This window comes from Bos javanicus, chromosome 3, assembly GCF_032452875.1.
Source record: "Bos javanicus breed banteng chromosome 3, ARS-OSU_banteng_1.0, whole genome shotgun sequence".
NCBI lineage: Eukaryota > Metazoa > Chordata > Mammalia > Artiodactyla > Bovidae > Bos > Bos javanicus.
Window position 1 is genome coordinate 119226825 of NC_083870.1, and position 12334 is coordinate 119239158.

The window sequence follows — 12334 nt, forward strand, 5'->3', positions numbered from 1 at the left end:
ATAATGTGATGTCCTAAATATTCATTTTCGTGGAGTTCAGTCAACAAACTGTGATCTTCCCATACATTGGAGACACTGAAAGCCTGGCTTAGAAGGACAAAGATTACAGTGTTTGGTTAAAAAATCGCAGGCCTGATGTGTAGTGTGACCGTATTTTTGTAAGGAAAAATCAACTTCTACAAAATGCACATGCTCGCTGATGCCACCTCCTCCCCTCATGGTTTCAGAAGTGGACATCAAACTGCTGGCCAAGGTTAGGTCAGGGATTGGCAAAGACACAGGGGCATCCTCACAGCTGGCTCCAAACACCTTCTATTTGCCTGACTTTGTCAGACACTTTTATGGTTTTGAGAATCAAGATTGTTCAGTTATCATGCTTCACTTTCCTCCATCCTCCCCCGGGAAAGAAATATATTTAGGGTGGTCTTCTCTCTCTCATGGGGAGTGACTTGCACAAGGTCAGGATCCACTGGAGGGAGGAGCCCAGAGGGGTCCAGAGGAGGATTTGCTCCTCAGCAGCCATTTAAGACAGAGCAGCGCACTTTGGGTGGAGGAGGGGGGGCGATGGAGCAGCTTTGGACCCCGGCATCCACCCCTGCCACCCCGGGGGACATGTCCACTGAGGTCACGGGGGCTCTGGGCTTGGCTCCTGTTTGCCCCTCTGGAAGCTGAGGGGCTTCTGGGCTTTGCTCACTGGACCTTGAGGTGAAGCAGGATCAGACAAGGGCAGGTGACTGGGGCCCCAGGAGCACACGGAGTCCCAGTTTACCGCAGAGGCTGGGACGCAAAGCGGCTCACCTAATTAGCCACTGGAGGCAGCAAGTTTCACCATGCCCAGTAGAGAGGTCTCCCCAGCAGTGACCCCAGGGTAGGGGCCTGACCTGCTGCCTGGGTGATGCAACAGGAGCTGGGCGGGCAGGTGAGCTGATAGACTCCCCTGCTTCCACCAAGACCCAGGGCCTTCCCACTCCAGAACCCAGAGCACTGGCCTGACGCTCGCTGACACCACAGCATCCTCCCCTACCCACTCCCCACTGGCGCTTCACGGCGTGGGAAGCCAGAGGTGAATGGGGAGGGGTGGGGGTCCTCGATGCCACCTCAGATGCAGCACAGACCTGGGTCAGGAGCTCAGGAGACCTGGGCAAGCAGATCCTGCATGTGTGGGCTTGAGTGAGTCACGACCCTCACCCGGACAGGGTAAGGTCAGGGCAGCCACCCGGAGGGGCTGCAGGAGTGGGAGGAGACCATGTGTGTAAGGGGCAGCAGGGCCGTGTATACAGTAAGCACTCAGGTCTCCTCTCGGCAGGGGAAGTGGGGGTACCCTCCCGCCTGACCAGCCCTGCCTGTGGGCTGCAGGGCCATTTAGACTAAAGGGACAGTTTTCATTATAAACAGAGAGCACCACTGTCTACTTCACTTTCCATGCATTGCTCAGGGTCAGATCAGTACCACCAGACCCTGAGCACGGGCTACTAGGGCACAGACCCCATGCTGGGGGTGCACAAATAACAGACCAAGGCCAGCCTCAGGCCACAGACATGGAATCAAGTACCTGCAGTTTGACATGACCAGGACAGCAAGAGGGGGCATGATCAGGCTGCTGACGGCACAGAGGAGGAAACAGTCACAGCAGAGCAGGCCACAGAGGGTCCCTGGCGAGACGAGAGAGCTAGTGACCCCCGCACGGTGGACAGGGCTAGGCAGGTGTTTCAGACAGAATGAGACAGTGGAGGAGTCTGCCTCCTGAGAAATCTGTATGCAGGTCAGGAAGCAACAGTTAGAACTGGACATGGAACAACAGACTGGTTCCAAATAGGAAAAGGAGTGTGTCAAGGCTGTATATTGTCACCCTGCTTATTTAACTTATATGCAGAGTATATCATGAGAAACACTGGGCTGGAAGAAGCACAAGCTGGAATCGAGATTGCTGGGAGAAATATCAGTAACCTCAGATATGCAGATGACACCACCCTTATGGCAGAAAGTGAAGAACTAAAGAGCCTCTTGAGGAAAGTGAAAGAGGAGAGTAAAAAAAGTTGCCTTAAAACTCAACATTCAGAAAACTGAGATCATGGCATCCAGTTCCATCTCTTTGTGGCAAATAGATGGGGAAACAGTGGAAACAGTGAAAGACTTTACTTTTTGGGGCTCCACAATCACCGCAGATGGTGACTGCAGCCATGATATTAAAAGATGCTTACTCCTTGGAAGGAAAGTTATCACCAACCTAGATAGCATATTAAAAAGCAGAGAAATTACTTTGCCAATAAAGGTCCATCTAGTCAAGGCTATGGTTTTTCCAGCAGTCATATATGGATGTGAGAGTTGGACTATAAGAAAGCTGAGTGCTGAAGAATTGATGCTTTTGAACTGTGGTGTTGGAGAAGACTCTTGAGAGTCCCTTGGACTGCAAGGAGATTCAACCAGTCCATTCTAAAGGAGATCAGTGTTGAATATTCACTGGAAGGACTGATGCTGAAGCTGAAGCTCCAATACTTTAGCCACCTGATGCAAAGAGCTGACTCATTGGGAAAGACTCTGATGCTGGGAAAGACTGAAGGCAGGAGGAGAAGGGGATGACAGAGGGTGAGATGGTTGGATGGCATCGCTGACTCAATGGACATGAGTTTGAGTAAACTCCGGGAGTTGGTGATGGACAGGGAGGCCTGGCGTGCTGCAGTCCATGGGGTCTCAAAGAGTCGGACTCTTTGCGGAATCACTCGGATGACTGAGCGACTGAACCGCACTGAACTGAAAGAAATGAAGGAAGTGGTCAGAGAACCTGGCTGGGGACAAGCAAAGACTGGGGTCACCAAGCCTGAAAGGAAAAAGTCTAGAGAGGGAGGAAGCAGGGGCAAAAAACTGCTTGTTCATCTCACGTGACTTGAGGCAAGGTTACTTCTAACTCATCCTGGTGTCTGTCTGATCCATAAGGAAGCGGCATCTGTGCAGTAAATTAAGTGCTGTATGTGTTCCCTTTCAGTCTGGCTTGAGATCCTTCAGAGGAGGCGGTGGCGGCTGCTCCCCGGGTCAGCAAGGGCAGGTCTCCTGTGGACCCCTCTCCAGTGCCACGGCTTCAGGACGCGGACAAGTGCTCCAGCCCTCCACCTTCACTACAACACATGCAGAAGTGTGCACAGAGTCACACTCGGTGTCCAGGCATGATAGCAAAGCAGACCCCCGCCTAGGAAGCATGCAGGCCAAGACACGCTCTACCCCTCGTCTCAGCTCAGCAGTTCACATGCCCCACGTGCCCTGGCTGTTCAGGAGCCCCAGCTTCCATTGATCCCTGGTAACGTAGGCACTGTCCTGACGTTTAAGGTAATCATGGTATTTCTTTTCAAACTTCAACTTTTTATTGTATGTTGGAATATACTTGATCAACAATGTTGTGATAACTTCAAGTGTACAGCAGAGTTATTTGGCTAACGTACCTGTATTCACTCCTTTTCAAATTCTTTTCCCATTTATTTTGTCACATAGCATTGAGCAGAGTCCCTGTGCTGTGCAGTAGGTCCTTGTTGGCGATCCATTTTAAATATTGCTGTGTGCGCGTGCATCCCAAACTCCCTAGCTATCCCTTCCCCCCAGTCTTCCTCCCCAGTGACCATAAGTTTGTTCTCTAAGTCTGTGAGTCTGTTTCTGTTTTGTAAATACTTCTATCATTTCTTTCTAGATTGGGCATATATGCAATATCATGCAATGTTTCTCTTTGCCTGACTTCACTCAGTATGACAATCTCTAGGTCCGTCCATGTTGCTGCAAATGGCATTTTTTATTCTTTTTAATGGCTGAGCCCCAGGTGGGTAGTAATCAAGAACCCACCTGCCAACGCAAGAGATGCCAAATTGATGCCTGGGTCAGGAAGATTCCCTGGAGAAGGAAATGGAAACCCCTCCAGTGTTCTTGCCTGGAAATTTCCTTGGACAGAGGAGTCTGGTGGGCTACTGTGCGTGTAGTTGTGGAGTCGACGCGACTGAGCAGCTGAGCGCACACACACGCGCAATGCTCCCATAACGTGTTTCCGCGTCTTCCTTGCCCCTCCTCCGCTGATGGGCATTCGGGTTGCTTCCATGTCCTGGCTGCTGTGAACAGCGGGGTGCAGGCATCCTTTCAGACCATGGTTTTCTCCAGATACACGCCTAGGAGGGGGATCGCTGAATCATATGGTAGCTCTATTTTTAGTTTTTCGAGGACGCTGCCTCCAGTTCTCCACAGTGGCTGCACCAATTTACATTTCTACCAACAGTGGAGCTTGCCTGCGTTCTTCATTTCCTTCCATTCCTTTGCATTCACTGAAAACTGTTATTATTCCATTTCTTCTTTATATTACTTGGGATGTTTCACATTCCTTCACTTTTTCTCTCAGTTGTTACAAAAAAATTAAACTTGCATTTTTGAATTAATACAACTCACAATAGCATTTTTATTTACTTTCTGAACAAGGCAAAAAGCCTTAGACTATTTGTACCCTAATTGCCCCCTCCTGAATTGCATACATTTGGTGTTTTCTATTTTAATCCCTCTCTGTTTTAACCTTCAAGCATTTTATAAAATCCACATTTATTTAGATATCTCAATATTTTCGCCCTTTCCCTTGATTTCGTTGTTTCTGCCATCTCTGAGTTTCCATCTGGGATCAATTTCCTTTTACCTGAAGATCATCTTTCAGGATTTCCCGTGGTTTGTGTCTGTTAGTGACAAACTCTCTCCGTTTTATCTTGCTGGTAAATCTTTTTATAGCACCCTCCTTCTTTTGTTTTTGTTTAAATTGAGAAACAATTCTTATATGACAAACTTTTACAATTTCACAATTTTAAAGTGTATAAGCAGGTGTGTTTTCCTTTTTGTTTTAGCATATTCACGATGCTGTCTGTCATCACCACTAGCTAGTCTCAGAATATTCTCCACCCTCCTGGTCTCCCAGCCCCTGGCTACTGCTAATGTACTTTTTGCCTCTGCGTTTGCCTTTTCTGGACATTTCCATGGAATCATAGGATTTGTGCCCTTTCAGATCTGGTTTTGTTTACTTAGCATTGTTTTCAAGGCTTCTCCATATTTTGTCTTGTATTAGAACTTTATTCCCTTTATGGCTAAATATTATTCCATTCTACGGCTATATCAAATTTTGTCTATTCCTCATTTGATGGACATTTGGCTCACATCCACTTTCTGGCTATTATGAATACTGCTATTATAAATATTTGTGTACAAGCCTTTAAGTGACTTTATGTTTTCAGTGCTCTTGGGTTACATGCCTAAGAGGGGATTGTTACTGTACACTCTGGTAGCTCTACTGTTTTCTGGAGCAGCTGCGCCACTTTTACATCTATATTAATGTTGTGTGATGGTTCCAGTTCCCCCGCATCCTCACTGACAGGTGCTCTCCTCTGCTTTTTCACTATGGACGTTCTAGTGGGTTGAGTGGATCTCATACTGGGCTTCAGCCCTGATTCCTCTAATGACTAATGATGTTGAACATCTTCTCCTGTACTTAATGGCCATTTGTGTATCTTCTTTGGAGAAATGCTTATTCAAGTCCTTTGCCCATTTAAAAAATTGATTGTCTTTTTGTTGCTGAGTTGTAAGAGTTCTTTATGGTTTATGGAGATGAGGTCCTTATCAGATATATAATCTGCAGACATTTTATCTCATGGTTTTTATTTTCATTTTCTTGATAATGTCCTTTGAGACATAAAGTATTTTAATTTCGATGAAATCCAATCATTTTCTTACTATTGTTGCTTGTGTTTTTGAGTTATATTTAGGAAAATGCTGACTAATCCCAGGTCATGACAATTTACACTGACCTTTTCTTCTATTCTAATAGTTTCAGTGCTTACTTTTAGGGCTTTTCCTGTTTTGAGTCAATTTTTGTAAGTAGTGTGAGGTAGACCTTTTCATTCCTTTTTTTGCATGTGGATTTCCAGTTATTCCATCACTGTTTGTTGAAGATTTTATTCTTTTCCTATTAATTGGTCTTGGCACCCTGTTGAAAATCAACTGGCTACAAATGGATGGAAAGCCAACCCGAAGTCTTACTGCTGCAGTAGATTCTTTGAAGGGACAGTCTGTTTTTCCTCAGGCTGCATTTGAGACTTCTCCCTCTGTTTCAGTTTTAAATATTTTTACTCTGATATACATGAATGTGCTGTTCTTTGCATTAACTCTGCTTTAATTTAATAGGCCTCGTGAATCTGCAGATTAATATTTTCCATTGGTTTGATAAAACACTTGGCCATCATCTCTTCCAATTCAGATTCAGCCTGTCTCTCTGTCTCCTTTTTTAGTAACTTACTTCTGTGGATGCATCCTTGGTGGTTCCGAGTATCAAATACATGTTTTGCAAGTTTTTTTTTTTTTTCTATTGTCACCAGTAGTTCCACAAAACAAGCAACAGAGCAAAAAGTCACTGCCCGGGCACTGGGCCTCTCGGACTTTCTTTCCAAAACTGGTTTATGTCTCCAGGGCAAAGAACTCTCAGCACTGGAATCCCCGGTCCTCTGTGTTTATCTTGAACTTCGTTAGCAATTCTTCACTAAGTCATTAACTAACTCTCCTAAATGTTCAATCAAATTTCATTTTTATTGTTGATCTTTTCTAATAGTCTTCAGCAGGAAGTTTAGTTTGGGTTAGCTAGTTCACCATCACTGGAGGTGTAATTCTGCTGGTCTGAGGACTGAGGTCATGTCACCCCATGGAAATGGAAACCTCTCAGTAATGACTTTTCAGGAGTTCTTGCTGGAGGGATTTGAGGGTGGTCTGCAGACCCAGGCCCTGCTCTTTGCTCTGTTCCTGGTCCTGTACGTGGTGGCCATCCTGGGGAACCTCACCATGATCATGGTCATCACCCTGGATGCCCGTCTGCACTCCCCAATGTACTTCTTCCTCAAGAACCTCTCCTTCCTGGACCTGTGCTACTCATCTGTCATCGCCCCCAAGGCCCTGGTCAACTTCCTGTCCTCCTCCAAGGTCATCACTTTTGCAGGCTGTGCCACTCAACTGTTCTTCTTCTCCCTGATGTGCACCAGCCAGGGGTTCCTCTTGGCCGTGATGGCCTATGACCGCTTCGTGGCCATTGGCAGCCCCCTGCGCTATCCCATCACCATGTGCCCCTCAGTCTGTGCCCGCCTGGTGCTGGGCTGCTACTGTGGGGGCTGCCTCAACTCCATCCTGCAGACCAGCTTCACATTCAGCCTCCCGTTCTGCAGCTCCAACCACGTCAACCACTTCTTCTGTGATGTGCCCCCCCTGCTCCGGGTTGCCTGTGGCGACACAGCCCTCAATGAGCTGCTCTTGTTTGGCATCTGTGGGGTCATCATTGTGGGTGTGACAATTGTGGTCTTCATCTCCTATGGCTACATCATAGTGACCATCCTGAGGATGCACTCAGCAGCTGGACGCCACAAAATCTTCTCCACCTGTGGCTCCCACATGACTGCAGTGACGGTCCTTATTGGGACTGTCTTTGTCATGTATGCCCAGCCGGGAGCTGTGGAGTCCATGGAGCAGGGCAAGGCGGTCTCTGTCTTCTATACCCTGGTCATCCCGATGCTGAACCCTCTCATCTACAGTCTGAGAAACAAGGATGTGAAGGATGCCCTGCGGAGACTGGGCCAGAAGCACACAGCCACGTGAAGGAGGGTGGCCAGAGAGGAGGCATGGATTTGATCCTTGGTCAAGGAATTAATATCCTAAAACTGTTCTCTTGAATTTTTGTGTACTTAAAAAGTAGGCAAAATTAATTTTAATAGAATAAAATTGTCAAAGGACTTAAACAACTTGATTTCAGGATTTACTATAAAAACCAGAGAAATCACAACAGTGTAATTTGGGCATACTGAAACAGAATCAAGAATACAGACTAAATTTATGTATATAAGGTCCATTTATTTTTGACGTAACTGGCAGGCTAATTCAATGGAGAAATAGTGTTTTCAACAAGTTGTTCTGAAACAATTGAACATCCATATGCAAAAAGACACACATCAACCCCAATAATGATTAACTCAAAATAGACAAGATTCCTAAGTATAAAGTGTAAAAATTTAAAACCTGTGGAAGAAAATGCAGGAGACCATCTTTAAAACTTTGGGTTAGGCAAGCATTTCTTTGATAGGACACAAGTTGTGTAAGCTACAGAGGGAAACATTTGATAATTAGAACTTTATACAAGTTAAAAATATTTAGTTTACAGAGACACATTGAAACAGTAAAAGAAACAGACATGAAAAAAATATTTGCAAAACATGTATTTGATAAAAGACATACTTAGAGTATATTAAGAACTCTTAAAACTCCATAATAAGATATCTGAATTAAAAAGACACCTGAATTATAAAAAAGGCCAAAGGGGACCTCTGATTCCCGGTTCCACATGTAAAACTCTTAAAAATTGCCACTCCATCCCGATAACAAATAAAAAGCTAAACAGACTGACAAAATTACAACCATATTCTTGGATAACTTACATTTGTATAGCATAGTTTATAAACATAATTTTTTTCAAAATGATTGTGTAACCATGTAAAGACATTATATGGAATCATGTAAGCTGGATTGTTAATATAGATTATCTAAGGCAATGGCACCCCGCTCCAGTACTCTTGCCTGGAAAATCCCATGGATGGAGGAGCCTGGAAGGCTGCAGTCCAAGAGGGTCACTGAGGGTCAGACACGACTGAGCGACTTCACTTTCACTTTTCACTTTCATGCATCGGAGAAGGAAATGGCAACCCACTCCAGTGTTTTTGCCTGGAGAATCCCAGGGACAGGGAAGCCTGGTGGGCTGCCATCTATGGGATCACACAGAGTTGGACACGACTGAAGTGACTTAGCAGCAGTAGCAGCAAGGTCATACACTGGAGAAAGGAATAGCAATCCACTCCCGCATTCTTGCCTGGAGAATTCATGGACAAAGGAGCCAGGTGGGCTACAGTGCATGGGGTCACAAAGAATTGGACACAACTGAGTGAGTAACACACACACACACACATCATACATGGCTTTCCTGATGGCTCGGGTGGTAAAAAATCTGCATGCAATGTGGGAGACCTGGGTTCTATCCCTGGTTTGGGAAGATCCCCCAGAGAAGGGATGGTACCCACTCCAGTATTCTTTCCTGGAGAACTTCATGGACAGAGGAGCCTTGAGGGCTACAGCCCATGGGGTTGCAAAGAGTCAGACACAACTGAGTGACTAACACTTTCACACTTTTCACACAAGGTCATATATGGGCTTTCTAAGTGGCTCAGTAGTAAAAGAAACAAACAAAAAACAACAAAAAAAAGACTACCTTCAATGCTGGAGATGCAGGAGATTCAGGTTTAATCTCTGGATTCAGAAGGTCCCCTGGAGGAAGAAATGACAACCCATTCCAGTATTCTTGCCAGGTAATCCCATGGACAGAGGAGCCTGGCAGGCTACAGTCCATGAGGTTGCAAAGAGTCAGACATGACTTAGCTATTGAGCATGCACGCACCTAAGGTCACATATAAGCTTGTGTTATATGCTTATATGTTAGGAAGGAAACTGATCCAATTTTTTAAAGGAAAGGGGAAAATGACTACAGAAAACTCTGCCAACAATCATAAAAACAGCTTAAAAATCTGTATATAAAAATGTTTATTCATTTAAAGAAATTATATATTTGTGTATATAGAAAGAAATTAAAAACTATTTACATTCAGAAATTGAAACTTAATCATCTTTAAAGGAGTGACCCAAGTCTAGAGAACCTAGCACTGAACCTGGGCACATACAGAAACATGGCAAATGTGGGCAGAAGACATTTGGCTACAGGCACAATACTCAGGAGCAGCTTAGGCTGCAAGGACATGCTATTTTATATTACAAGATGCAAGAAATCAACTCCTTGTGCTTTTCTCGGATTACCTCCCATCGTCACTGCAGTTTTGAACACAGTTGTCAAGCACAGACATTAAGGTAGTCCTCACAGGGAAGGTCAAGAACTAGCCAAGCAAGTATCCCAGGAAGACAAAAGAAAAGCAGGTGCTATTTTGACCCAAGAGGAAGTGTGGCCAGCATGCTCGAGAAACATTAAAGAGGCCACAACAAGCTATCGAAAATTCTTACAGAGATGGGAATACCAGACCACCTTTCCTGTCTCCTGAGAAACCTGTATGTAGGTCAAGAAGCACCATTTAGAACCAGGCATGGGACAATGGATTGGTTCCAAATTGGGAAAGGAGCATGTCACAGCTGTATATTGCCACCCTGTTTATTTAACTTATATGTAGAGTACATCATATGAAATTCTGGGCTGGATGAATCACAAGCTGGAATCAAGATTACCAGGAGAAATACCAACAACTTCAGATATACAGATGATACCACCCTAATGGCAGAAAGTGAAGAGAAATTAAAGAGCCTCTTGATGAGGGTGAAAGAGGAGAGTGAAAAACCTGGCTTAAAAATCAACATTTAAAAACTAAGATCATGGTATCTGGTCCCATCACTTCAATAGTTGGGGAAAAGGTGGAAACGGTGGTAGATTTTATTTTCTTGGGTTCCAAAATTGCTGAGGACAGTGACCCACAGCCACAAAATTAAAAGACACTTGCTCCTTGGAGGAAAAGCTATGACAAACATAGAAAACATATTAAAAAGCAGAGACTTAACTTTGCCAACAAAGTTCTATATAGTCAAAGCTATGGTTTTTCCAGTAGTCATGTACAGATATGAGAGTTAGACCATAAAGAAGACTGAAGAATTGCTGAAGAATTGATGCTTTTAAACTGTGGTGCTGGAGAAGACTCTTGAGAGTCCTTGGATAACAAGGAGATCAAACTAGTCAATCCTAAAGGAAATCAACCCTGAATATTCACTGGAAGGACTGATGCTGAAGTTGAAGCTCCAACTGACCACCTTGTGCAAAGAGTCAACTCATTGGAAAGGATTCTGAGCTGGGAAATATTGTGGAACTGTAAGATGAGATGATAAGGCTATGAAGCCAGATGATGTCATTCAGCCAGTGACAGCAAGGAGGAAAACTCAGACCCCGAGTCCTGGGCACTGCCACAATCAGAAGTCAGCAAGTGCAAGATCCATAAGGAAGCTAGGAGGAAGCAGCTGGTGAGTCAGGTTAAACAGGTCAATCAGCTATGAGAGTGTGGCTTCCAAGGACTCATACCGCACCAATAGGTACCTGGATTCTTAGAGGAATGCCCAAGTCAGAACAGCGTGCCATTTCAGGAACAAAAAGGTGATCAAAGGCTGGTAGGTCAGGTCTAGATTTGGACCAAATAGAAGAGCTGCCCACTGGCTAAAAATGAGACAGTTTGATGTTATTAAGGATAGTAATTACAATACATTCAAATACATCAAATACATTCAATATGAATTCATAATAATACAAAAAAACTTAGTCACCATTGGAGAATGCTAACGAATCAATTCAATGTTTTTGAACTGCTCCTGATAAAGAAAGAAGCAAGTGTGCTGCTTCTCCTACATGAACTGAAGCCCAAAGGAATCGGAGAGTAGAGGAGGAAGTTCATCTTTGTAGGTGGCATTAGAGGGTATTAACCTAAGTGAGACGAGTCAGACAGGAAAAGAAAATACCGTATGACTCCACTTACATTTTGAATCTAAAAACAAATAAGCAAACAGAACAGAAATAAACTCACAGATACAGAGAATAAATGAGTGGTCGCCAGAAGGGAGGACACTAAAGGGGATAAATAGGTGAAGGGAATGTACAAAAATAAATCACTGGGCTGTCATATGCAGCATAAGGGATGTAGTCAAAAGTGTTGTAAAAACTGTGTGTGGGGACAGATAGTTACCAGACTTGTTCAAGTGATCATTTCATAATATATGTAAATGTCAAATCACTATGCCGTACACCAGAAACTAACATAGGATTCAACATCAACTATAACACACACAGACTCACATACATACTACAATTAAAAATATGTTCACATGGCCAGGCTCACCTGAGATAATGTATGTGAATAAAACACCTCAAGCAATGACTAGTACAAAAGATATGATTGATGGGTAAATTTTAATTGTGCCCTAATGGGTGATGATTCCAAAGAGAAACCAAATATTTAATCTTTCTTTCATACTTCACCCAAACCGAATATCCATGACCCTGTTTTAAATAACAAGAATGATAATTTAAATACATGGCCAAAATACTCCCTAAAGTGAGTCTGATGCCAGTAGGAATAATTTTGGCTGAGTGCCTCTCACATAGGAGAGAGGTCAGGGGTCTGAGGCAAAATCTTGTTTCCATTTGGGGCAGAAACTCTCTTGGGCTCCTGGTCTATCATCCAAGGGCATGGAGGGTATTTGCACTGGAGTT

The 12334-nt window shown here is 44.2% G+C and overlaps 1 protein-coding gene and 1 long non-coding RNA gene across 2 annotated transcripts in view; one reads left to right on the forward strand and one right to left on the reverse strand.

Moving 5' to 3' along the window:
* The window catches only part of LOC133245376 (uncharacterized), a 30362-nt gene that overhangs the window by 13180 nt on the left and 4848 nt on the right, over positions 1–12334 (reverse strand). Inside the window, exon 2 of the long non-coding RNA XR_009735660.1 lies at positions 9296–9351. This is a non-coding gene — a long non-coding RNA (uncharacterized LOC133245376). The remainder of the gene's footprint in view (positions 1–9295; positions 9352–12334) is intronic.
* LOC133245375 (olfactory receptor 9S13-like) lies at positions 6679–7726 on the forward strand. The gene has a single exon (XM_061413255.1). The coding sequence runs from the start codon at positions 6688–6690 to the stop codon at positions 7636–7638; it is 951 nt and encodes a 316-aa protein (XP_061269239.1). The 5' UTR covers positions 6679–6687; the 3' UTR covers positions 7639–7726.

Excerpts from the sequence above, each read along its gene's own strand:
- LOC133245375 (XM_061413255.1), top strand. The coding sequence starts at position 6,688 with ATGTCACCCCATGGAAATGGAAACCTCTCAGTAATGACTTTTCAGGAG.